This window comes from Euleptes europaea, chromosome 19, assembly GCF_029931775.1.
Source record: "Euleptes europaea isolate rEulEur1 chromosome 19, rEulEur1.hap1, whole genome shotgun sequence".
Classification (NCBI taxonomy): Eukaryota; Metazoa; Chordata; class Lepidosauria; order Squamata; family Sphaerodactylidae; genus Euleptes; species Euleptes europaea.
Window position 1 is genome coordinate 23,411,621 of NC_079330.1, and position 23,734 is coordinate 23,435,354.

A 23,734-nucleotide genomic window follows, 5' to 3' on the forward strand; every position below is an offset into this window, starting at 1 on the left:
AGTGACCAAGCCCCAGTTTTGTCTGACGGGGCTTATATATTGCGGCACAGAATTTAGCTACTCGCTTCACCCCCTGGTCTGATCCTTCCCATAGGAGACTCCTCAGTCTCCCTTCCTCGGAGCTGCCCTTTATTAGATTAAGGAGAGGGGAAATTAGCTTGTATCGGACTTCCTGATAGAACGAGCACCTGAAAAAGACATGTGCTGTAGATTCACCCGACTTGCAGGGGCATCCCCATTCTGATCTTGGGAAACTAGCAGGATGCTTGGCTTTATGTTTGGTGTTTGCGAATGAGTAGAGGGGGGCAAAATAACCCAGTGGTGATTCTAGTCAAATGTAAGGAAGATTTCTTTGTTTTGGCTGCCCAGTTGTTGCTACTTACATAGGAAGAGCGAGCACTGGGTCATTTTTCTACTGCCAACGCCATGTTCAGGTTGTTCTAGTCTGTAATTCAGAGATTCTTTTCAGCTGTGCTGAAAAAGTTAACCCTCCATAATATTCCCCTCTTCTTGAGCTGCTCTTAGAACCAAAACGCATCTGGAGATCCCATTACAAAAATTTCCAATGTCCCATTTTTTAAACAAATCCACCATTCCTCCAAGGAGCTCAGAGCAGTGTCATTCTCTTCTCCTGCCCTTTTATCCTCACAACAACCCTGTGAAGTAGGCATATCAGCTCTCCTGCTATAGTAAGAGACGTTCCATCCCCTTGGGCACTGGGCTTCCACTGCTGCTCGGTGGAGCAGGGGAAACAAAATGAGGGGGAAAGTGGTATTGCTGTGATGTCCCTTCCGGTTGCACATCCAGCAGGGGCATTGCAGTGACACTCTAGGAATTTTCCAACTCTATAGAGATTTGGGGGATTCCTAGAGCAAGTTCTGGGGACATAATTGGACATTGTGACATCACCATGCCATACCCCCAAAAGCTCCTGGGGGAGGCAGCAGAATCCTGGCCACCTTGCTGTGAAGTAAGTTAGGTTGAGAGAGAATGACAGGCCAAAAGTCACTAGCTGTTTATTGTTGTTACAACCAATGGCCAGCACAGAATTATAAAACAATACAGCTACATATATAACATTATAACATTAAATAAAAAGAGAGAGAATAAAATAAGATATTCTAAAATGGACAGGTTAAAATATATTTATCAGCATATTAAAATACCAAATAAAGGTAAAGGTCCTCTGTGCAAGCACCGGGTCATTCCTGACCCATGGGGTGACGTCACATCCCGACATTTACTAGGCAGACTATGTTTACAGGGTGGTTTGCCAGTGCCTTCCCTAGTCATCTTCCCTTTACCAGCAAGCTGGGTACTTGATTTACCGACCTTGGAGGGATGGAAGGCTGAGTCAACCTCGAGCCGGCTACCTAAAACCGACTTCCTTCGGGATCGAACTCAGGTCGTGAGCAGAGCTTGGACTGCAGTACTGCGGTTTACCACTCTAGGTTGGCAACCCTAGCTGCGATTTGATGGCACTTTACACACACACACAATTGCAGAGAATCAAAAGGTGCTGGAGCCTTTTGAGACATGCATATTGTGCATTTTACAGAAGATTGCAAGCCAAGACTTTCCCCTGGCTAATGGCTTCTTGAAAGTCTTTCGTTTCATTCACAGCTCATCTGGGAAATGTTTTTCTGCACCACTGGAAGTTTGTGTTGGAATGAAATAGAATTAAAAATGCTAATGAGCTATGAAGGGGGCGGGAGGGGGGAGGGAGCCTGAGCCAGGTGGCAATCCAAACCGCTTTTAAAACTGCCAAAGCACCCGAGGATGCTTGAGGACATTATAAGAGACAATGAGAGAGAACCGCATTTTTGAGAGCAGAGTAACACCATGACACGTGACTCTACAGATTTGCTAGCTGAGGTCAGCACAATGGGGAATCTGCCGAGGTCCCTGGCCTGCTAGAAAAATTAACAACCATACAGCTGAAGTACACATACACTCAAAGAACCAAAATATAAATGTGGATTCCCCCCCTCCCCTACAGCGTGATGTAGTGGTTAAGAGTGGTGGTCTCTAATCTGGAGAACTAGGTTTGATTCCCCACTCAGCAAGAGTGTGTCGCCTTACAAATTCAGTATGGTGCTGCTATGCTGTAGGGACTGCGCATACTTTGAATTCCTACAGAAATTCCTTCTTTCGATCTCATAAACTCCTGATTCTGTTTGGGGTGGGGAAATCCCGGATCTCACTACTGTCTCACTTAAATAGTAAATGCATCCGAATCTCATTTCAAAACAAAATTCTTTAGGTTGTATTCAATCAGCTTTTCTGCTGCTAAAAAAGGGAGGCAAGGGTCCCTTTTGACCATGATGGCGATCATGGAACCTGCCTGTAAAAAAGCTCAAGTGGGACAGGGGCTGTGAAATGGAGAGGAATTGGGTGAGGCTATGTTAAAAAGCTGGCTGCATCCAACCCTGTTTTTTTGTCTTCCCCCTTACAAACGGCATCTGCGTCAAAGGAAAATTCACTGTCTCTTTGGGAGCAGTCCTAAGCGAGTGCTTAGATGTATCATATAATTCAATGAGGCTTGCTCCCAGGAAAGTGTCTTTAGGTTTGCAGGCATTGATTGCTAAGCTTTTAAGTCCTAAAATAACCGTTCATCACTCACCATTAACCAATCCATCCAATGTAACGGGGTGTGTGATCATGTTTGCTCAGTGCTTTTTCATCCTTTTCTATGTTACTAAGCTGTCTTCTTCCTTAAACACCATCACTGTGTTGGCCCATGCAGAATCCTCTCTCTGCCTCTTTGCTCTTACGTAAAGCTCTTCTCTTCACGTGTCCACCTTTTCATCCCGTCTCTTTGTATGTGATGAATATATCCATCATCTCGTTCCTTTCAAAGACTGCATGCAGATGTCGTGAAGCTGCCTTGTTTGTGACAAGGAGGCAGCCGGGAGCTCTCGACTTGATATGCTGTTCCCCCTTCTTTGAGACCGATGACATCCTGGTATGGGGCAAAGTGTGGTTTGTCTTGATGTCTGAATTGGACCAAATGACCCAATTGTGTTCTGTTTTTGTTTACCTGCCAACCTGGGCTCGGGCCCTGTGCTTTGCTTCTGCTGGTTGGTCCATTGTGGAGGTGGTCCTCCATTGCCAAGTGGGACAGGGACAAGTCAGACCAGAACCAACGGGTTGAAATTAAATCAAAAAAGTTTCTGTCTAGACATTACGAAGAATTTTCTAACTGTTAGAGCTGTTCCTCGGTGGAACAGGCTTCTTCGGGAGGTGGTAAGCTCTCCTTCCCTGGAGGTTTTTTAAAGAAAAGGCTACATGGCCATCTGTCAGCAATGCTGATTCTATGACCTTAGGCAGATCTTGGGAGGGCACCTTGGCCATCTTCTGGGCATGGATTGTGGGTCACTGGGGGTGTGGGGCTGAGGTAGTTATGAATTTCCTGCATTGTGCAGGAGATTAGATGACCCTGGTGGTCCCTCCCAACTCTATGATTCTCTAAAGAGTGTATTCCTCTGGCGCTAGAGGTGTCCTTGAAAGATTCTGGACTTGTGTAAATAGAAGCTCTTAGCACCAGAGGAATGTACTCTCCCACAAAGGACTTACATCCTTCTAAGCCCATTGACGTCAGTGGGCTTTGAATGGTGTGACTCTGCTTAAAAGGTAAAGGTAGTCCCCTGTGCAAGCACTGGGTCGTTACTAACTCATGGGGTGAAGTCACATTCTGATGTTTACTAGGCAGGGGTGGTTTGCCATTGCCTTCCCCAGTCGTCTACACTTTACCGCCAGCAAGCTGGGTACTCATTTGACCGACCTCGGAAGGATGGAAGGCTGAGTCAACCTTGAGCCGGCTACCTGAAACCAACTTCCGTCGGGATCGAACTCCGGTCGTGAGCAGAGCTTTTGACAGCAGTACTGCAGCTTACCACTCTGCGCCACGGGGCTAGGAGGACACTATTAGAGTTCTCCTATTTGTAGGTTCGCCCAGTTCAAACATCACGACAAACCGCAGTTTGTTCCAAACTAGGAAGCCTTCAGTCTTTGTACTGTGTAAGAGGGGAGTTGGGCGGGAGTGCAGGGAAGGCTTCCTGGTTTGTTCTCATCACGAGCAAACAGAGGTCTCTTTGTGGTGTCTCAGTGCTGCCGCTAGACTTACCAGCCCCTAGTTTGCCCACTTTTGGGCCAGTGCTGATAAGCCTCAGTGGCGCACAATGACTTTGCATCCCTCAGGTCATCAAGTAATAACTGCCGCATGAGTGGAGTGGTGATTACCTTTGTCTCCGCCTCTCAACTGCAATGGCAACATCTGTGTTTATAAAGAATCTGGGGTCCTTAATTAGCTTTCTCCCTTCCTTTCTAACAGTTGTTCCACTCCTACCCTCCAGCTGTGTCAGGAATCCCTCCCATGATTCCTCCGACCGGTCCTTTTGGCTCGCTGCAGGGAGCGTTTCAACCCAAGGTAAACGGAGACGACGTAGCGTGTCGCGAGGGGGCACGGTGGACTTGACAGGCGGGAATCTCCTGTGGGGCAGTGTAGACCAAGCACGCGCCACTTGCTTTTGAGGGCTCTTGGGAGATACCCATCCAAGCTGGGACTGAAAAGGAGGGCAGGGCATTTCTGAGACCCTTCCCTTCTTTTGCAGAGGCACACGCTCTCAGATTTTCCTGCAAGTTTGATAGGAATTGAAGATAATTCCAGTCTTATGCTTTCTGTTATTTTTTTTACTAGATCTTCAGTCTCTCTCTCTCTCTCTGTCTTTTTAATTTACTGTTTGAAATAGTCATGCTTAGCTCAGTTTGTCCAATCTCTAAGTGAACCTGCCAGACAACTCGAGATTCTTAAATATGTAGATTGTGCTTCGTTAGCAAAGGCCCTCGGATCTACGTTAATCAGGCTATTAAGAATCTGCTTGGGCAAAATCCATTGTATTGTTTCAACGTTGTATAGGACTCTGTTTCTCAAGTGATGGTTTTTGGCGTTTTCTTGATTGCATCACCCGTCCTTTGGGGAAAGCGGGGGTCTTGTGGTTCTAGTTTTGTGCCTGCCTCCCTCCCACCTGTGAATTTGAAAACATGCGTTGAAAGAGACAGAGAGGGAGAAGAGACAGCTGGGAAAGAGCAGCATTGAGGTGCATTCCTTTCCCAAAGCCCAACCCCTCACAACCTGAAGTATTCAAAAAGTATTCCCAGATCTCCCTCAGATTTGTTTATCGTGAACAGCCTGGACCAGTTTGCACAACCTGTTCTCCTAGGAACTGTGTCTAAGGACCTGATCATTGTTACCTGTCCCTTCTGAAGCAAGTTGGGTGGCGACCAAAAACAGGGCCTTTTCAGTGGTGGCATCATGGTTCTGGAATTTTCTGCAGAGATTTGCCTAATGCTTATTCTTTTAAGTTTTAGGTGCCAGGTGACAATGTTTCTTATGTTAAATGTTTTTATTAACTCTTTTTTTTTTTTTTAAAAAGAAAATAGTGTCTCTGAACGGCCCTTTGCTGAGATATATTGGAGGTGGTGTTGATCTGTCGGTCAGTAAGGGGGGAGAACTGTAAACCAGGGTGGTGTAGTGGTAAGAGTGTTATACTACGATCTGAGAGACCCAAGTGTGAACCTCCACTTTGCCATGGAGGCTTGCTGGGTGACCTTGGGCCAGTCACACACATTCAGCCTCACCTACCTCACAAGGTTGTTGTGAGGATAACATGGAGGAGAGGAGAATGATGTAAGCTACTTTGGGTCCACACTGGGGAGAAAAGCAGGGTATAAATGAAGTAAGGAAATAAAAAAATAATTATGTAATTTATTTAACTACATGGGAACAGGAGGAACCACAAGTGACTTGTTTTCAGTTTTCCCACACTTAGCTGTGAACATCCAATACAGTTCCCCAGCAGAAACGAGTCAGAGGCTAAGAACAAAGCACAAGCATCCCTCAGAGATATAAAGCGAGCCGCACAAATTTTTTCGTTTCCCAGGGCATATAAAAATTATATTTACACTACACTGTAGACCATTAAGGGTGTGATAGCATTATGTCTAAAAAAATGTATTGTAATAATAATGAAAAAGTTTGAAATAAGAGCAAGAATTACCAAAATGGGCGCTTTCACACATGCCAAATAATGCACTTTCATTCCACTTGCAATGCACTTTAACGATCGTTTGCAAGTGGATTTTGCCATTTCACATAGTAAAATCCAGCTGCAAAGTGGATCGTAAAATCCAGCTGCAAAGTGGATCGAAAGTGCATTATTTAGCACGTGTGAAAGCGCCCAGAGGCATGAAGTGAGCAGATGCTGTTGGGAAAATGGCGCCAATAGACTTGCTCGAAAGCACAATATGTGCAAATTCGTGGCAAAGTGGGGATCTGAACCTGGCTCTTCTGGCTCTCAGTCTGACACTCTAGCTGCTGCAACACACAAGCCTCTGTCAGGAATCTGAGAAAAAGAAGCATTTTACCTGTTGCCTGTACAGGCTAGATAACAGGCAAATCTATGCAGGGGAGTCATTCCAGGGAAGGGGGTGCTACCACCAACCAGGCCTTGTCTCTGGGAGCCATCCACATCCTCAGATGGGGGCTTCACCTTAGTGTAATATAGACGTGACCAAGACAGTTGGACCAGTGGGTACATCTTACACCAAGATGAATCCACACTTTGAGCCCAAGGTGTTGGCATAAATCCTGTGTGTTTGGGTATGCAGTTCTGCTTTTGGCAGTATATTTGGTATGTCACACACATCCCCCCAAAAGAAAAACCCTGACTGTGTGTTTGTTTGTTTTTTAAATTGCTTATTGCAAAACTTTTAATGTTTGGGCATGCATATGCAGAGCTGATTGTTTTAAAAAATATATCATTTGTAGACGTCTAATCCTATCGATGTCGCAGCAAGACCTGGAGCTGTCCCACATACGCTTCTGCAGAAAGATCCCCGGGTAAGTCTCGAAAGATTATGACCTCTGAAAATGAAATGCCCTTTGGCCAATGCCTTCTAATGAGATGGAGGCGTGTAGGTTTCCTTAGCCTCTTCCTTTCCATGTAGGCCTCTTGCGTAAGGCGAAGTCTGGAGTGTATAAATCAGTGGGCATAGATCCCACCTGTTCTGTCACGCACCTGCCTGTCTCCGGCATCTCCCGTTAATGGATGTGCCAAGGAGCAGGGCTAGAGGAGGTCTCTGCCTCAGACCCTAGAGGACCTCCGCCAATCAAAGTGGATAATCATGGGCCTAGATGGATGAATGGTCTGATTCAGTCTAAGGCAGCCCGTTGCACTTTCCAGCCCTAACTACGGTTATTGCTTCTGATGGCAATCAATCATCTGCTTTGATTCCTTGTGAACAGCAATGGGTCATGAGACCCAAGAACACATTTGGAGCCTGTTGTGCTGTATAAGATGGAGGTGTTCTGCCAGGCTTATGGTTAAAGGCAACGACGGTATTACACCGATCTGGGGCGGGGCTGTGGTTCAGCATTAGAGCATCTGCTTGGCATGCAGAAGGTCCCAGGTTCAATCCCCGGCATCTCCAGTTAAAGGGACTAGGCAAGTTGGTGATGTGGAAGACCTCAGCCTGAGACCCTGGAGAGCTGCTGCCGGTCTGAGTACACAATACTGGCCTTGATGGACCAAGGGTCTGATTCAGTATAAGGCAACTTCATGTGTTCACGTGTACATCTAGAGCTGGCTTCCTTACCCTCTTACCCCTTTTCCTTTTTATTCTCCTCCCGCCTTTGGCCCTTCTTCCCTCCCCCCCTTTTCCCGGTTGAGTTTTCCTTATCCCCGCGTCTGTCCGCGTCTCCATCCTATCTGGTCCTGAACAAACAGAGTGAGATCAATGGTAGGCACAATTGTACAGCTGCCTTATCGCCAAGGTAGTCTGAGTGCCATCGGAAGAGGGTTTTTTTAATTAGTGATGTTTAGATTGTTTTAGAATTGTTTTAGCTTATATTTATATTATTGTATACTTATCTGCTGTCAGCCACTCTTGAACCCAGTTCACTGGGGAGGGCAGGGTATAAATGTAGTAGTAGTAGTAGTAGTAGTAGTAGTAGTAGTAGTAGTAGTAGTAGTAGTAGTAGTAGTAGTAGTAGTAGTAAAAAAGCTTTTCCTTCCATCCCTTCTTGCCATATCCAACCAAAGGAACAAAACAATTAACCTCTGTCCCTGAGCGTCTTCACATGGATTGAGGTTCATGCTGATGATTAGTGTGCGTTTAATCTGTTCAGTTGTATTGATCCTCCATCATCCTGGTGCTATTGATTGGTGCCCCTTAGAAGAGCTTCAAGACCTCTGGATTGCTTAACGCGCACACTTTATCATTAGCATTTTTCTTTTCTTTTTCCCCCTGAACAACAAAGCTTTGGACTTCTGTAGCAAGACAGACAGGTCAGGCAGAAGTTAAGGGTGTGGGGATATACCCAAGATATTTCATCCTCCATCTTATCAGCCCCACTCCACCCTTGATCCCAAAATTCAGATACGATCAGCAAACCCCAGTGTTGCTTTTTCAGCCAGCCCAATTGAAAATGATACATCTGGAAGTCAATGGCAATATCCCCATAACAGTATAAGAATAGTAAGATGGAATATGGCTGGTTGGAACTCAAAATGCCTTTTTCCTGAGCTTAATTCTTTTTTGTCTACATTTGACATTATATTAATACAGGAGACTTGGTCAAGTAATCCCATAAGCTTTCCAGGATATATTATTTTTTCAAGAGAGGCCCAAAAGGGTGAGAAAGGAGAGAGGCCAAGAGGTGGACTTGCCTGCCTCATCTCATCTGCTCTTAATATTTACAGACTGGAAGTGGTAGCTTCATCTGATTTGATATTGATTGATGAGGGGATATGGGCACGCCCTTTGTGACTTTGCTTTAGTCTTTGTAAACCTAAGACCAGGCCTGGGCCCAAGCCAGCCAGGAAGAAGGAAAGCTCTTCTCGGGAAGGAGGAAGCCACAGGTCTGCCTGTATGTGAGAAGGTGCAGAAAAGAGCAACCAAAATGATTAGGGGACTAGAGCAACTGTCCTATGGAGAGCGGTTAAGACGCTTAGGGCTGTTTAGCTTGGAAAGAAGGCGGCTGAGGGGAGACATGATAGAGGTCTATAAAATTATGCATGGTTTGGAGAGAGTGGACAGGGAGACGTTTTTCTCCCTCTCCCATAATACTAGAACACGGGGTCATCTGCTAAAGCTGGAGGGTGAGAGATTCAAAACAGATAAAAGGAAGTATTTTTTCACACAACGCATAGTTAAATTGTGGAACTCCCTGCCCCAGGATGTGGTGATGGCTGCCAGCTTGGAGGGCTTTAAGAGGGAAGTGGACATATTCATGGAGGAGAGGGGTATTCATGGCTGTTAGTTAGAATGGATACTAGTCATGCTGCATACCTATTCTTTCTAGTATCAGAGGAGCATGCCTATTATTTTGGGTGCGGTGGAACACAGGCAGGATGGTGCTGCTGCAGTCGTCTTGTTAGTGGCTTCCTAGAGGCCCCTGGTTGGCCACTGTGTGAACAGACTGCTGGACTTGATGGGCCTTGGTCTGATCCAGCAGGGCCTTTCTTATGTTCTTATATCCCAACTTTTATTTAGACCTCCCTTATTCTAAAGAGCTCAAAAGTGGTACACACCATTTTCTTCTCCTCCTCCTCCATTTTGTCCTCTCAACAAGTGAAGTAGAGTAGGCTAAAAGAAAGAGACTGGGGCGAGTGGGGATTTGAACCTGGGTCTCCCCAGGCCCTAGGTCAACTCTTTAACTTATATACCGCATTGACTCAAAGGGGGGGAAAGGCAAACATTCAGTGTTGCCCCGGCGTAAGAGGCCACGCCGGAATCCGGGGGGGGGGGATTCCCTGGGTGTTCCCAGGGGCGGAGCTGTTGTTAGTCAGCCTCCAAACCCCTTTTGGCCCAGGAACGCCCCTTTACACTGCAGTGGAGCTATGCCAGCAAAATAACCGGCGTAGCCCCGTGAAAACCCAATGGATGAGTTTCACAGGTTTTGTTTTAAAATGCCTTTTAAATTTCCTTTTTTTTCCAACCGGGAAGCTTCTTAGGAGGAGGCGCGGCGGCGCCATTCCTGGCCGTCACGTATCTATTCCCCCCTTTGGACTAGGCTGCCCCTCTCAAACCACTACAACAGGCTGGCTATCCATAAAGTTCACATTTTTAAATTTATTTACCTCATTTATGCCCTGCCTTTCTTCCCCACCCCCCCCGTGGGAATGTAAAGCAACTCAACATCATTCTCCTTTTCTTCATTTATCTTCACTACAGTCTAAGAGGAAGAGATGGATTGACACTATAAAGGAAGCCACGGCCCTCAATTTGCGAGATCTGAGCAAGGCCGTTAAGGATAGGACACTTTGGAGGACATTGATTCATAGGGTCGCCATGAGTCGGAAACGACTTGACGGCACTTAACACACAACACACACAGTCTATGCAAGTAGGTTAGGCTGAGAGTGTGACTGGCCCAAGATCACCCAGCAAGCTTCCATGTGTGTGTGTTTGTGTTAAGTGCCATCAAGTCGCTTCCGACTCATGGCGACCCTATGAATCTATCGCCTCCAAAATGTCCTATCTTTAACAGCCGTGCCCAGGTCTTGCAAATTGAGGGCTGTGGCTTCCTTTATTGAGTCCATCCATCTCTTGTTGGGTCTTCCTCTTTTCCTGCTGCCTTCAATTTTTCCTAGCTTGATTGTCTTTTCCAGTGACTCTTTTCTTCTCATAATGTGACCAAAATACGATAGCCTCAGTTTAATCATTTTAGCTTCCAGGGTCCGTTCAGGCTTGATTTGATCTATAACCCCCTGATTTGTTTTTGGGGCAGTCCACAGTATCCGTAACGGCCATGGTAGAGTAGGGTGCCCCAGATCTTAGTCTGACGCTTTAACCCCAATGTGACCATTTTGCAGGTGGCGGGGGGGGGGGGGCTTGCCTTGTAAACAACCAGTGAATTCACCAATTTACAAATTTGCCAAACCAGCCAATTAAAACGTGAGATTTGGCCTGCTTGACCATCACAAGCTCGCCTAGGCATTGCTGGGCCTCGACTCACTCTCGCAGTCTGGGTGTCCAGTAGCACTGGCAGGGATGTGCCCCCAAAAATAAAATTCACAACTCTTTTCTTTAAAATGGACTTTTAACCGAATTATAGTGGGATGCCGCTTGCAATCGGTGAGACAAGTGGAGTTTGACCGGTGTTAAGCCCAACCACCCGAGTAACTTTGCCGCTTTCTTAAAAACACGATGTGAGCATCGCCAGTTAGAATTCGCTACAAATTGGTCTTTTCCCATTTTCTTGTGGAATCAAACTGAAAACCCCCAAAGAGAAAGCAAAGTGCGCTGAATATTTATCTGGCTGGTGGGGCGGGGACGAAGGGAATCAGCAACTGTCTTGTGTAAATATTCTTTATCCACATTTGTTCCAGTGTGAAAATCTTTTAAGTCTAAGCTGATGCATCGCAGAACAACCAATCCATGGCAGTCTGTATTGTCTTTTCCAATACTATGATTAAGTGACTCGGAGGTTGTTTTAAAGAGGGGGGGGGACAAGAGAGGGCGTGCCTACTTTGGACACACTTTGTGTTAACAGTTGCGCATAGGCAATCCAGCCTCGATTTTCACTAGCTCCAAAATAATGCCCAATATTTTAAACAGCTTTTGCAAATCAGCCAGAAAAAAAATGCCAGTTTGCCACTAAAGCATTTCCCATTGTACAATATCGAATGATCTTAATAAGAAGGCTGGAAGGCAGAATCCTTTCCTGGGTGATACTTGGAGGTTGGTCAGCACTTAATACATATTAAGAGTAGGAGGAGGGATAAGGGAAAAAGGGCAGGGGCAAATTATTAAACTTTGCAAAAAATCCCACCCCACCCATGCAGTGCAAATCTAATAATTTAATTAGATGAACATTGTATGAGGGACAGGTATGGAAACTGAATTTCAATTTTTTTTTCTATCTCTCTCTTTGCAGTTGACAGACCCATTCCGGCCCATGTTGAGGGTAAGCAGGATCCTTTTCTTTCTTTTGTTTTCCCCTTCCCCATGAAAATGTAAGTGCCATCAAGTCGCAACCGATTTATGACAACCCCAGCAAGGGGCTTTCAAGACAAGTGAGTAGCAGAGGTGGTTTGCCATGGCCTTCAGAGTCTGCCTTAGTGGTCTCCCATCCAAGTAACAACCCTGCTTAACTTCTGAGAACTGACAATATCAGGCTATGCCGTGCTGCTATCCCTTGGAGTGACCTGGTGAGATTACAGGTTACCAGCAAATTACTCCCTGCTTTACTGGGTTCTGAATTACCTGACTCAGTTCCTCTTTGGATCTTGGCATTTGGAATGACTTGGTTTGTGGAATAGGACCCATGTGCTAGAAACCAGCCAGTCTTCCATTTTGGATTTCCAAAGCGATTAAGCTTTCCTTTCTTTGCTCCTATTGGTCCTTTTTCCACATCCAAGCATGCAAGTGCTTGTGTCCCTTGATAAAACAACACACACGCACAAAATCTTTATGCGTCTGATTTCATCCGAGTTTTTTTTTTTTAACAGTATTCCCTCGGAGTGCGGCAGCTGCTTGCCAGCAATGGGGGGAGAAAAATCCAAATGAAATTTGTATGACTATGAGGCTCAGTGCTTCCTATGACCGTTTTTGAACATTATTGCAAAAATACCTGTGGTAGAATACTTCAAGCAAGGGGCCATAGCTTAGAGGTAGAGCAACTGGTCGGCATGCAGAAGGTCCCAAGATCAGTCCCAGGCATCTCCAGTTGAAAGATTCCAGTAATAGATGATGTGTAAAACCTCGACCTGAGACCCTGGAGAGCTGCTGCCAGTCTGAGTAGACAAGACTGACCCTGATGGACCCATGGTCTGTTGGCAGAGTGCTAACTAAGCAGAGAAGGGTGAGACTCACTGATTAAAGATAAAGTTGCTCTTTATGGAGGGAACTACATTTTAAATAGGAAAGATGAGAGACAGAGCCTCTAGCTGCCTATCTATCTAAGGAGGTAGAGAGAGGGTAGAATAACCAGGGGTGTCGAACTCATTTGTTACGAGTACCGGATATGACATAAATGTCACTTGGTCGGGCCAGGCCATGTGTACCATAAAATCTAATGCGAGGTATTGTAGATACAAACTTTATAGAAGACTCAGGCAAAGCCAATTAAGGATATTATTTTTACTGTATTTTTAAATTAAAATACAAACATGCTTAAAACAATAACACTCTTACAGTATTTGCATTTGTTGAACAATCTTTGATAATTGACACCTTGGGGGGGGCTGTGCCAGCTGGCTCTCAGGTCGGGATGGGGTGGCTGCCTCGGGGGGCCAGATCCAGCCCCCCAGGCCTTACGTTTGACACCCCTGCTGTAGGCGCTGTAGGCTTCACCACCCTGGTGTATTTCCTTCTTTTACAGAAACCAGGAAAGTGGTGTGCGATGCATGTTCACATTGCCTGGCAAATTTATCACCATCAACAGAAAGTGAAGGTGAGTCTTCTTGGACAGTGGGAAAGCAGGTGACAATCATCACAGGTGACTGTGTTTCTGGTTGCCCAGGCTCAAAAGGGCACAGGTTTGTTATCAGAACTCGGGATGTCGTGAATTTCTTGGAGAATGTGCTGGAAAGTCAAACTTACCGTATTTGACTGTGTCAACCTGAGATCCAGAGCACTCCGCCTTTCTAACATGCTTTCAGATAAGAACATGGAGCTAACCTTTAAAGTGGCCAGATTTGGATGGCAAGCTATGAAGACTAGGCGAGCCTGGGTTGAACTTAATGGATGAGTGACTTTTATTTATATTGACTGCAATTATGTATCATATTTTAAAATCATGTTCTTAATTGGCTCCCCCATGAGTGAGTGACTATTTTTATCAAATATTTATTGGTGTATATAGTCGTTATCCTGTTACTATGTATATATTTTTTATCTGCTGGTCTTGGGCCATATTAAAGTTATTGATTGATTGTGTCAACCAGACGTGAGCCAATCACCAAGTGTGTTCAGCCCGGCAGCAAATGATTTGAATGCCTGCAGAACAGGTCTGCATTGGGTTGTTGCAAAACTGTGCATGCATGAAAATGAAAAAAAAGCATGGCTTCCTGGCTTGAATCCAGCAATGCACAATGCATGGTTCCGCATGCTCAGGGTCTTGTGCAACAACTAGCACTTTCCTCCCTATATATTGCAGTGCTCAGAAATTGGTTGCACGAAATCTTGCAAAAGCAGAAACACAAGTGGGAATGCAATACATTGCCAGGCGTTCTGAAGCACTGAGCAGTGACTTAATGAACAAGTATGTCTGTTAGGTCCAGTGTTATTATTAAGAAAGGCACAATTTGTTGACTTTCTGACAAAAAGAAGTAAGTTTGACTTAGCTTGAGTGGCTTCAGTCTTTTTCTTGCATTTCTGCTCGCACAAGAGCTCTGGCGCAAGTGGAAAGTTTGCGCCGGATCCAACCCCCCCGTTTGCAACATAAGCCAAACCAGCAAGTATTCCAGCTTCCCTAATTAGAATGCCAATGATCCTTTGACCTTGTCACTCTACAGTGTCACTCTCCAAAGCCTTGGTCTTGCCCCACCCCTTTTGAAACTATTGGCTGACCTGGTTGCGATGTTGAGGTGCATTTTTGTACCTAAATATATGCATTGTAATTATATGCATTGTATATGGACTATGAGGAACCCGGTGGCACAGAGTGGTAAGCTGCAGTACTGCAGTCCAAGCTCTGCTTACGACCTGAGTTCGATCCCAACGGAAGTTGGTTTCAGGTAGCCGGCTCAAGGTTGACTCAGCCTTCCATCCTTCTGAGGTCGGTCAAATGAGTACCCAGCTTGCTTGGGGTAAAGGGAAGATAACTGGGGAAGGCACTGGCAAACCACCCCATAAACAAAGTCTGTCTAGTAAACGTCGGGACGTGACGTCACCCCATGGGTCAGGAATGACCCGGTGCTTGCACAGGGGACCTTTACCTTTCATATGGACTATGACTTAGGCTATATGCCGTATTGAAACATCTATGTTATGGATTGTTATGGTTTGTGTGTCTTGTGATATGTGTATGTATATAGGAACAGTATTTGTGCACATTTAGGATTATAGCGTTTATGTATAGATGTAGTAAGTTATGTATAGATGTAGTCAGTGGGTTGTAGATCAAATCGAGCCTGAACTGACGCTAGAAGCTAAAATGACTAAACTGAGGCTGACATATTTTGGTCACATCATGAGACGACAAGAGTCACTGGAAAAGACAGTCATGCTAGGAAAAGTTGAGGGCAGCAGGAAAAGAGGAAGACCCAACAAGAGATGGATTGACTCAAAAAAGGAAGCCACAGCCTTCAATTTGCAAGATCTGAGCAAGGCTGTCAAAGATAGGACATTTTGGAGGACTTTCATTCATAGGGTCGCCATGAGTCGGAAGCGACTTGATGGCACTTAACACACACAGTAAGTTAGTGGAAGATGGATGGATGGATAGATGGATAGATGGATTACATTGTTAAGCATTGTTTGTGGTCATTTCTATGTGATTTCAGTCACACTGATGTGGTCTGATTAGGGCTGTTGATTCGGTTCAGGCCGAACCGAACTCAAAAAAGGCGGGAAACGGGGAAGCCGAATTTGCTGAATTCGGGGGTTCGGCGAATAAATTCGGCAGATTCGGGGGGCCGCGCCTTCGCGGGGCTTCCATGAAGGTGCGGGGAGGGGGCTTTTTAAACAGGTCTGCGCCTGAGGCGCAGATCTGTTTAAAGGGCCCCCTGCCGGGAGTCCTGGCAGGGCTGGGGGGGATGGTCTGGAAACCCTCTGCGCTGCCTGCGCAGACAGCGCAGAGGGTCTTGCCAGCCCCCCGCCAGCCCTGCCGGGAGTCCCGGCAGGGCTGGGGGGGACGTTAAATTGATTTGTGCCTCCCGGCCAGGAGGCACAGATCTGTTTGAAGTCCCCCCGCGCTTCCCTAGAGGCGCGCGGCGGGCCCTTTACATAGATCTGTGCCTCCCGGATTCCCTGGAGGCGCGCAGGGGGGGGGGTCTTCAAACCCCTCTGCGCTCTCTGCGCAGAGGCGCTTGACAGCCCCCACCTGCCTTCCCGGGAGTCCCGGGAGGGGGGTGGGGGGTCTTCAAACCCCTCTGCGCTCTCTGTGCAGAGAGTGCAGAGGCGCTTGACAGCCGCCCGCCTGCCTTCCCGGGAGTCCCGGGAGGGGGGGCGGGGGTCTTTAAACCCCTCTGCGCTGCCTGCGCAGACAGTGCAGAGGGACTTGTTTAAAGGGCCCCCCTCGCGCCTTCAGGGGGCTTCCCTGAAGGCGTGTGTGGGGCCCTTTAAACAGATCTGCGCCTCCCAGCTGGGAGGCACAGATCTGTTTAAAGGGCCCCCTGCGCGCTTTCAGGGAAGCCCCCTGAAGGCGCGCGGGGGGCCAAATTTCCCCCCGAATTTCGGATCCCCCCGAATTTCCGGGGATCCAAAGCGGGGGAGTGCAGACTTCGGCACGGCCCGAATAAAAACGGGCCGAATTTTGCCGAAGCCGAACTATACCGAATTTTTTTTTTCAACAGCCCTAGGTCTGATGTCATAATGGGAGCCTAAGCCGAGAAGCCCCTGACTTCTGTTGGATTCATTCTTCCTTAGAGACAGCAGTCTTGAAGAGCAGCTGCCAGTCAGAGCAGACAGTATTGAGCCAGCTGGGTCAAAGTTCTGAGTATAATAACAAAAGCTACATATATGTGTAAACAGGTTATCTCTCATTATGACCCCTTCCCTTCCTCTGCAGGTCTCCCTAAGAAACCTCCTTCTTGAAAGGCTGCTCTTTTTCCTCTGTTTCAGAAACAGATGCAATCAGATCCTCATAAACTGGACTTTGGCTTGAAACCTGAATTTCTAAGCAGGCCGCCGGGCCCCAGTCTTTTTGGGGCCATCCACCATCCTCACGACTTAGCCCGGCCGTCAACCCTCTTCTCCGCAGCCAGTGAGTGTGCCCATCATCAATCTACTATTGATTTGGAAATGGATCAAGTAGGGGAGGAAACAAAAGGGAAGGGGGTGGTCAGGTATGCTCGACGCACTTGGGATGAGAGGAATTTGGCTCACAGCTTCCATTGGCTCTGCCCCAGTGGCTTATCATATGGGGCAGCAGCACTCAGGTTTGAGGCCAGGCTGATCTTGAACTCGTAATATATGAGGGGAGCGGCTATGTTTCAGTGATGGAATGCAGGCTTTGCGTGTAGAAAGTCCCAAGTTGATTTCTGGTGTTTTGTCAAAAGATCTGTGGTAGTCGTGGTTGAGAAAGACTCTTGCCTGCCTGAGATCCTTGCTTGTGACTGTCAAGCAAAAGGTGATAATTTTGGACTAGATGGACTAATGCTCAGATTCATTATGTGGTGGCTTCAGATGCCCGTTTCCCAATGGGTTTGCACCAGAAATGGTGGCCGTTTGGTAAGAATAAGAAGGAGTTGGTTTTTATACCCCGATTTTCTCTACCTTTTTAAGGAGACTCAAACCGGCTTACAATCACCTTCCCTTCCTTTCCCCACAACGGTCACCTTGTGAGGTAGGTGGGGCTGAGAGAGTTCGGAGAGAACTGTGACTGGTCCAAGGTCATCCAGCAGGCTTCATGCGGAGCAGTGGGGAATCATACCTGCTTCTCCAGATTCGAGTCCACCACTCTTAACCACTACACCACGCTAGATGTTCCAGTGCTCCAACTTTACCTAAAGTCAGAGCATTGGAACACCATCAGTACTGTGATTGGCTGCTGGTCTCCAGAAGTCGCAAGTTAGAGATCCAGCATGTGTGACCAGAGATGCCAGGGACTTGGCCTGTGATGTTCTTCATGCACAGTTTATTTATTTAAAATACTTCTGTACCACTTTTCTGTCATACTCTTAACGTTTGTGTTGTACCACCAAGTGACAGCCCCTCTCAACATGTTCAAACACTCAACTAATGGAGCTGGCTCTGTGCAGTGCCCTGAGTTTTTTTAGTTGGCATCATGCAACAGTGGGTGTTCTGCCTATGGTCTTTTGATCTGTGGGGCATGTTGCCACTTGAGACTACAAATGTGCATACATTTTGGCCATGTAAGACTTCCTCTTCCTAGCCCCCCTGGAAGTGCCCTCCAGTGCAATCCTAAACAGAGTTAAATCCTCCTAAACCCTTTGAAATTAGTCAATTTAGAAGGGTATAGCTTTACTTAGGATTGCACTGATAATAATGGTATTGGGACAGGAATGAAAAAGGATCTGGATGGTGGATTTAAGAACATAAGAAAAACCATGCTGGATCAGACTGAGGCCCATCAAGTCCAGCAGTCTGTTTACATCATGGCCAACCAGGTGCCTCTAGGAAGCCCACAAACAAGTCAACTGCAGCATCCTTGTCCTGCCTGTCTTCCAAAGCATCTAAAATATTAGGCATGCTCCTCTGATCCTGGAGAGAATAGGTATGCATCATGACTATTATCCATTTTTACTAGCAGCCATGGATAGCCCTCTCCTCCATGAACATGTCCACTCCCCACTTAAAGCCTTCCAAGTCAGCATCCCTCATCACATCCTGGGGCAGGGAGTTCCACAATTTAAGTAATTTACAATTTAACAAATAAACATTTTGTTCCAAGACCCAGAAAGACCAAGAGTACAGCACGTGGTTTCTGAGCCCCTACTCAGGTGGTGTTTGCTTTGCATTTGTTTCGGTAGGTGCTGCTCACCCCGCTGGCCCCCCGTTCGGCCATCCGCCACATCACAGCAACTTTCTCAGTCCAGCTGCGCATTTAGGTAAGTAGAAACGGCCCTGATGTGGTGATGGTCTGTTGTGTTGGAGAGCAATTTCATGTTGCTTATTTCAATGGAGGGGTGTTGAGGGGGGTGGATATTCTTTATAATTTCCACAACCCCTTATGAAAGAGGACCTCTACTGTGATTCTATTATACACCTCTTCCCATTTCTCATGACGTGATTATATCATTCCTGATCTCAAACGTAGCGGGGGGGTGGGCATTCTGTCATCTCAGAGTTCCTGAAGGGTTTTAATATCTTGAGAGAAATGTGAACAAGGAATCAGCAACTCCTGTTCTAATATCCAATTAAAGGATATTAGCTGGAGGCTAATTCTACATGGAAAGGAACCCAGAGGCCCAGTTTTTTCGGCCTCAGCTCCTCATACAGACATTCTCATTACGATTCAGGGCACCATTACCTCTGTCTTTTAACGATTTTCCCATACGGTGTTATGCTCAGTGAAGTGGTCAGATAAAATTGCTCCCTTCCCACTAATAAGATCCCATAAGTGCAGCCATGCTGGGTCAGAACCAAAGGTTGACTGAGTCCAGAATCGTGTTTCTCACACATTCCCCTGAAAGGCCCGCGAGCAGGGCAAAGAGGTCAAAGCGTCTCCCTGTGTTGTCCCCCAGCAGCTGGCTGTCAGAGAGAGAATGCCTCTAAACATGGCCAATAATCACTCCAGGATCTTTCTTCCACGACTTCGTCTCGTCCCCTTTTAAAACAGCCTGCGCCATTGTTAAAAACCACAGTCCTATAAAATAGTTTAAAAACCACTGTCGGAAGACCATTTCCTTATGCTTAAATGGCACAGAAGAATTCATCTCCTACCAGCTTTTCTACACCAAAAAAGAACAGGGTAAGCGTCCAACTACGAAGACCTTCCCTAGCTTCTGGCTTGGTTGAAGCAGACCGGGGCCTGGCTAAATATAGATGGTTCCCGTGATGCCTCGTGGGATTTGTTGAGTGCTGTGATATTTAATGCACCAAGGGTCCACTCATCTCATTCAGTTAATGCAGAGTGCTGTGTCCAGGGGGAATGGCGGCCATCAGGAAGGCACCTGAGAGCCACCTTGGCTGAATGTTTACCATATACTCCATGATAAGAATAGGGTTACCAGGAGGGGCTCAGAGTTCTTCCGGAATTACAGCTAATCTCCAGACTACAGGGATCAGTTCCCCTAGAGGAAACGGCAGCTTCAGAGGGCAGAATCTAGAGCATCATATCCTCCCCCCCAAATTCTGCCCTCCCCAGGCACTGCCCCCAAATCTCCAGGAATTTCCCTAGCCGGAGTCAGCAACCCTTCCAGATCAAGATAAATGTACCCAAATGGATAGGGTCTCCAGCCTGGTGGCTGGAGATACCCCGCTATTATAACTGATCTCCAGGCGACAGAGATCAGTATACCTAAAGAAAATGGCTGCTTTGGGAGCTGGACTCTACGGCATTATACCCCACTGATGTCCCTCCCCTCCCCAAACCCCACCCTCCTCAGGCTCCACCCCCACAATCTCCAGGTATTTCCCAACTCTGACCTGGCAAACCCTACAAATGGATGTGGAGCCCTGTCTTAGCCCCTGAGAAGGAAGGAATGCAGGCTGTATCAGCCAAACAAGGGAGAGCTATCTCAGCCATACTACCACAGCCACTACAGCAAGAGGTCACCTGGGTGGTGGCTGGCCAGTCAGGACAGGACTTGGTTAGCTTCTCCTCGGTGGCAATACCGTGCCTCGAGATGGAGGATGCTGATGTTTAGAGAGAGTTTTTCACAGGGCCTGGAAGTTGCTGGAAGTACAAAGACCTATTGTGTTTGTATGTGAGGAAGGGAGTTAGCCACCCAGGGTCCTTCTTCTTGCTCCAGCCCTCCTCCTGGACTCTTCGAAGGAAGAAGCCGGTGCTTTATCAATGGCCAGCTCCCAGCCTCTTATGAAGGTGGATCTGCAAGCCACATGTGCCCTGTTCAGACTTCTGTCCAACCAGACAGAAAGTCCCTCCCCCAGGGATAGTCGGTTCTCTTGGCATCTGTAGCTGCTTCCCAGCCGGCCAGTTCCTCCCTAGCCCCCTCATTGCCCCTCATTGGCAAGCCCTTTCTCATTATTGCCTCCTTCTGAAAAAGCAGCAATCCTTTCCTTCCACACGGACATGAAATTATGGGACTTTCTTGCCCTCGTCACCTTTTTAAAGCCTTATCACCCAGCAGTTAGAGAAAAGAGCCTGGATGGCATGAAAGCCAGTTTGGGAGAAGGAGGCAGGATGTACCTTTAAAAAAAAATCCCTCACTAAATATGAAGCTGATAAAGGAATAGGGCTTCAGCGAGCCAGGGAAGGCCTGAATCCAGGGGAAGCCTAATTCTCTCTCATGCCTATCCTGCTAAGGTCAAGAAGGCTGGGAGGGCAGGGAGTGACCCGGACCGTCTCCACAAGAACAACACTGAAGCTGTCCATCCCAGCCTCCGCGCGTCTCTTGCGATGGAATAATGCTCCTGCATAGATAACTCCCCTCCCCATTAGAATCTTTCCATTTGGTTTCAGAGACTTTTAATCGGCCCACGACGTTCACCAGTCTCGCAGCCGTGAGCGGCAATGCCTTCGGGGGACTCGGGAACCCTGCAGTTAGTGAGTAACCTCTCCTCCAGTTCTGACTGCCGCTAGGTGGGGCGCGGTTGATCGTCGAGTGTGCTAACCTGGGGCTAAATTCTGACCCGCTTCGAGACACTGAGACAAGCTCTCCAAGCGCACTCCTGTGGCCTTATTTATGCCAAGGCGGTCAGGCTGTACAATATCAGACTACAGGTGCTGAATACAAATTCTATGAACATAGAAAACTAGCATGCCAAGGAGAGGAATGCGTCAGAATTTTTCTTCCTGATGTGCTAGGCTCCTACCTGTGGCCTGAACTGGTATAGCCCACATCCTGGCTGGCTTCCTTGGTAAGAATTAGGTCTGTAACTTCCCGGCAGGCCATATCTTTGGGATGGGGAAATAGATCCAGGTGCTTCTCCAGTCACCCCAATCTATTTATCAAGTCCGTTTTTATCCCACCCTTCCTTCGAGAAGCCCAGGATGGCCTATATGGGTTGCCTTTCTCCATTTTATCTTATTAACAACCCTGTGAGGTAGGCTAGGCTGAGAAAGTGGATGGGTGGCTGGCTCAATGTCACCCAGTGAGCTTGATGACAATCTGGGGATCCGAACCCAGATCTTCACAATCCTGGTCTAATAATCTAACTATCATACCACCTTTCAAATATCATCTTGGTTACAAAGTCAGCTTCCCCCCACCCTCACTGGAAAGGGAATAAAAGTGGATAGGGCTATAAATGCATGCTGCTGCTCCTCCCAAAGTGTTCATTATTAAAAAGAATACATGAAACCTTAATAAAGCCGTGACATTTTAAAACTGTCAATAATTTATGCCCTGCAGTTAAAAAGAAAAAAGACTACGAAGCCAATTTTAGAGCTATTAGCAAAGCAGCATGGAAACCCTACCAAAAAGCACACTTGTCCACCTAAAAACATAACTGGATACATGGGGATAAAACAGCCCCATGCATCAAACCATCTAATCCATTCCCTTTTTCCATCAGTGGACAGGTAAGATGCTCCTTGGAAACCCAGAAGGTGTCCATGAAGGCAATAGCCCCCTTGTGCTGTTTGTCCTTCAACCCATTTCCCCAGGCTCCATCCTTCTCTTTCCCCTGTGCTATTGCAGCGGGAAAGAGAAGCACACGCAGACTCAGGACCATCGCAAATTCTTATCAAGGTGGATTTGGGGACTGAATCCTCATCCCCTCCTTTTCAGATTGCTCTTTGGATCCAAACCTACCTAATCTGCTGAACAGCGCAAGTTGCATTCACATTTGGAGGTTTTGTGATGTCCCATTCCCACTCCCCCCCAACTCCGCCCCCCCTTGTTCACTTTTCCTGGAGTTCTGGGAAATGCACACCCATGGGACAACCTCTTGGGAAATGGGGAGTGGTGTTTGGTATTTGCTCCTTGGGTTCAGCTCCTCAAAGTTCTGTGAGAAGAAAGATGATAAGACTGAAAGTACAAGAGTAAAGAGAAACAATATGTCCTAATTGGGATAGACCTGGAAGGAAACTCTGCCTCTCTGTATATATCCGGCAGAGCACCGGCTCCCTGTATTCATTGAACGGCCTCAGATATAACACCAAACCATAGTTTGCATGAGATTTAAAGGAGCTTCAAGCTCACCCAGGCAATCTCTTCTCCTTTCCTGCTTCCTCCCATTCCCCAGACAGCAAGCTAGTTAATTTAGTTCTACTTCCTTTGCAAACTGTTGTTTGCCATTACACCCAAATTAGCAAACTTTGGTTTGAACGTTCCCTGAAAAACCAGGATTTCTGCACATCATTTAGGAATGCGCAAACTCATCACATGCTAGTTCAATCGCAGCGGGATTGCTTGGTTTAGCCACAAATGGACAGAAATAACTAGTTTTATTGTCCCATGGGTATGGAGAGGAAGAAAGGGAAGAATCCCCAAGGCTCTTCTATGAGCAAACCACCCATGGTTAGCCACAACATTTATTTGTTCATTTATTTTTTTCCTTACTTCATCTATCATATCCACCTTTTTCATGGAGACTCAAGGTGAATTACAGAATTTTTTTTAAACTAATGCACTAATGACTACAAAATTAATTGACACCATTCGAGGAGAATGAAATAAAAATTAAGTGATATACTGTAAACAGTGGTAGGGGAGGAAAAAAGAAAAGGAAAACTGCTTAAAAATTACACAGAGAATTAATAACTGCCACCCTCTTCCCGGTGGGGGGGGGTATACAGCCAGCTCTTTTGCTAAATTTTCCCCAATTCCCTCTTTATTACAGCCATTATCATACACGGCTTGTGCTCATAAAGGTAAAGGTAGTCCCCTGTGCAAGCACCAGGTCATTCCTGACCCATGGGGTGATGTCACATCATGGCATTTACTAGGCAGACTATATTTATGGGGTGGTTACT

The 23,734-nt window shown here is 46.7% G+C and overlaps 1 protein-coding gene across 1 annotated transcript in view; it reads left to right on the forward strand.

Annotated features, from left to right (window-relative positions):
• Window positions 1–23,734, forward strand: part of LOC130491436 (autism susceptibility gene 2 protein) — a 44,855-nt gene that overhangs the window by 12,808 nt on the left and 8,313 nt on the right. Inside the window, exons 5-11 of the mRNA XM_056865175.1 lie at window positions 4,334–4,429; window positions 6,830–6,901; window positions 11,942–11,971; window positions 13,388–13,459; window positions 16,792–16,933; window positions 18,663–18,740; window positions 21,278–21,361. Of these exons, the coding sequence (XP_056721153.1) occupies window positions 4,334–4,429; window positions 6,830–6,901; window positions 11,942–11,971; window positions 13,388–13,459; window positions 16,792–16,933; window positions 18,663–18,740; window positions 21,278–21,361 (574 nt within the window). The remainder of the gene's footprint in view (window positions 1–4,333; window positions 4,430–6,829; window positions 6,902–11,941; window positions 11,972–13,387; window positions 13,460–16,791; window positions 16,934–18,662; window positions 18,741–21,277; window positions 21,362–23,734) is intronic.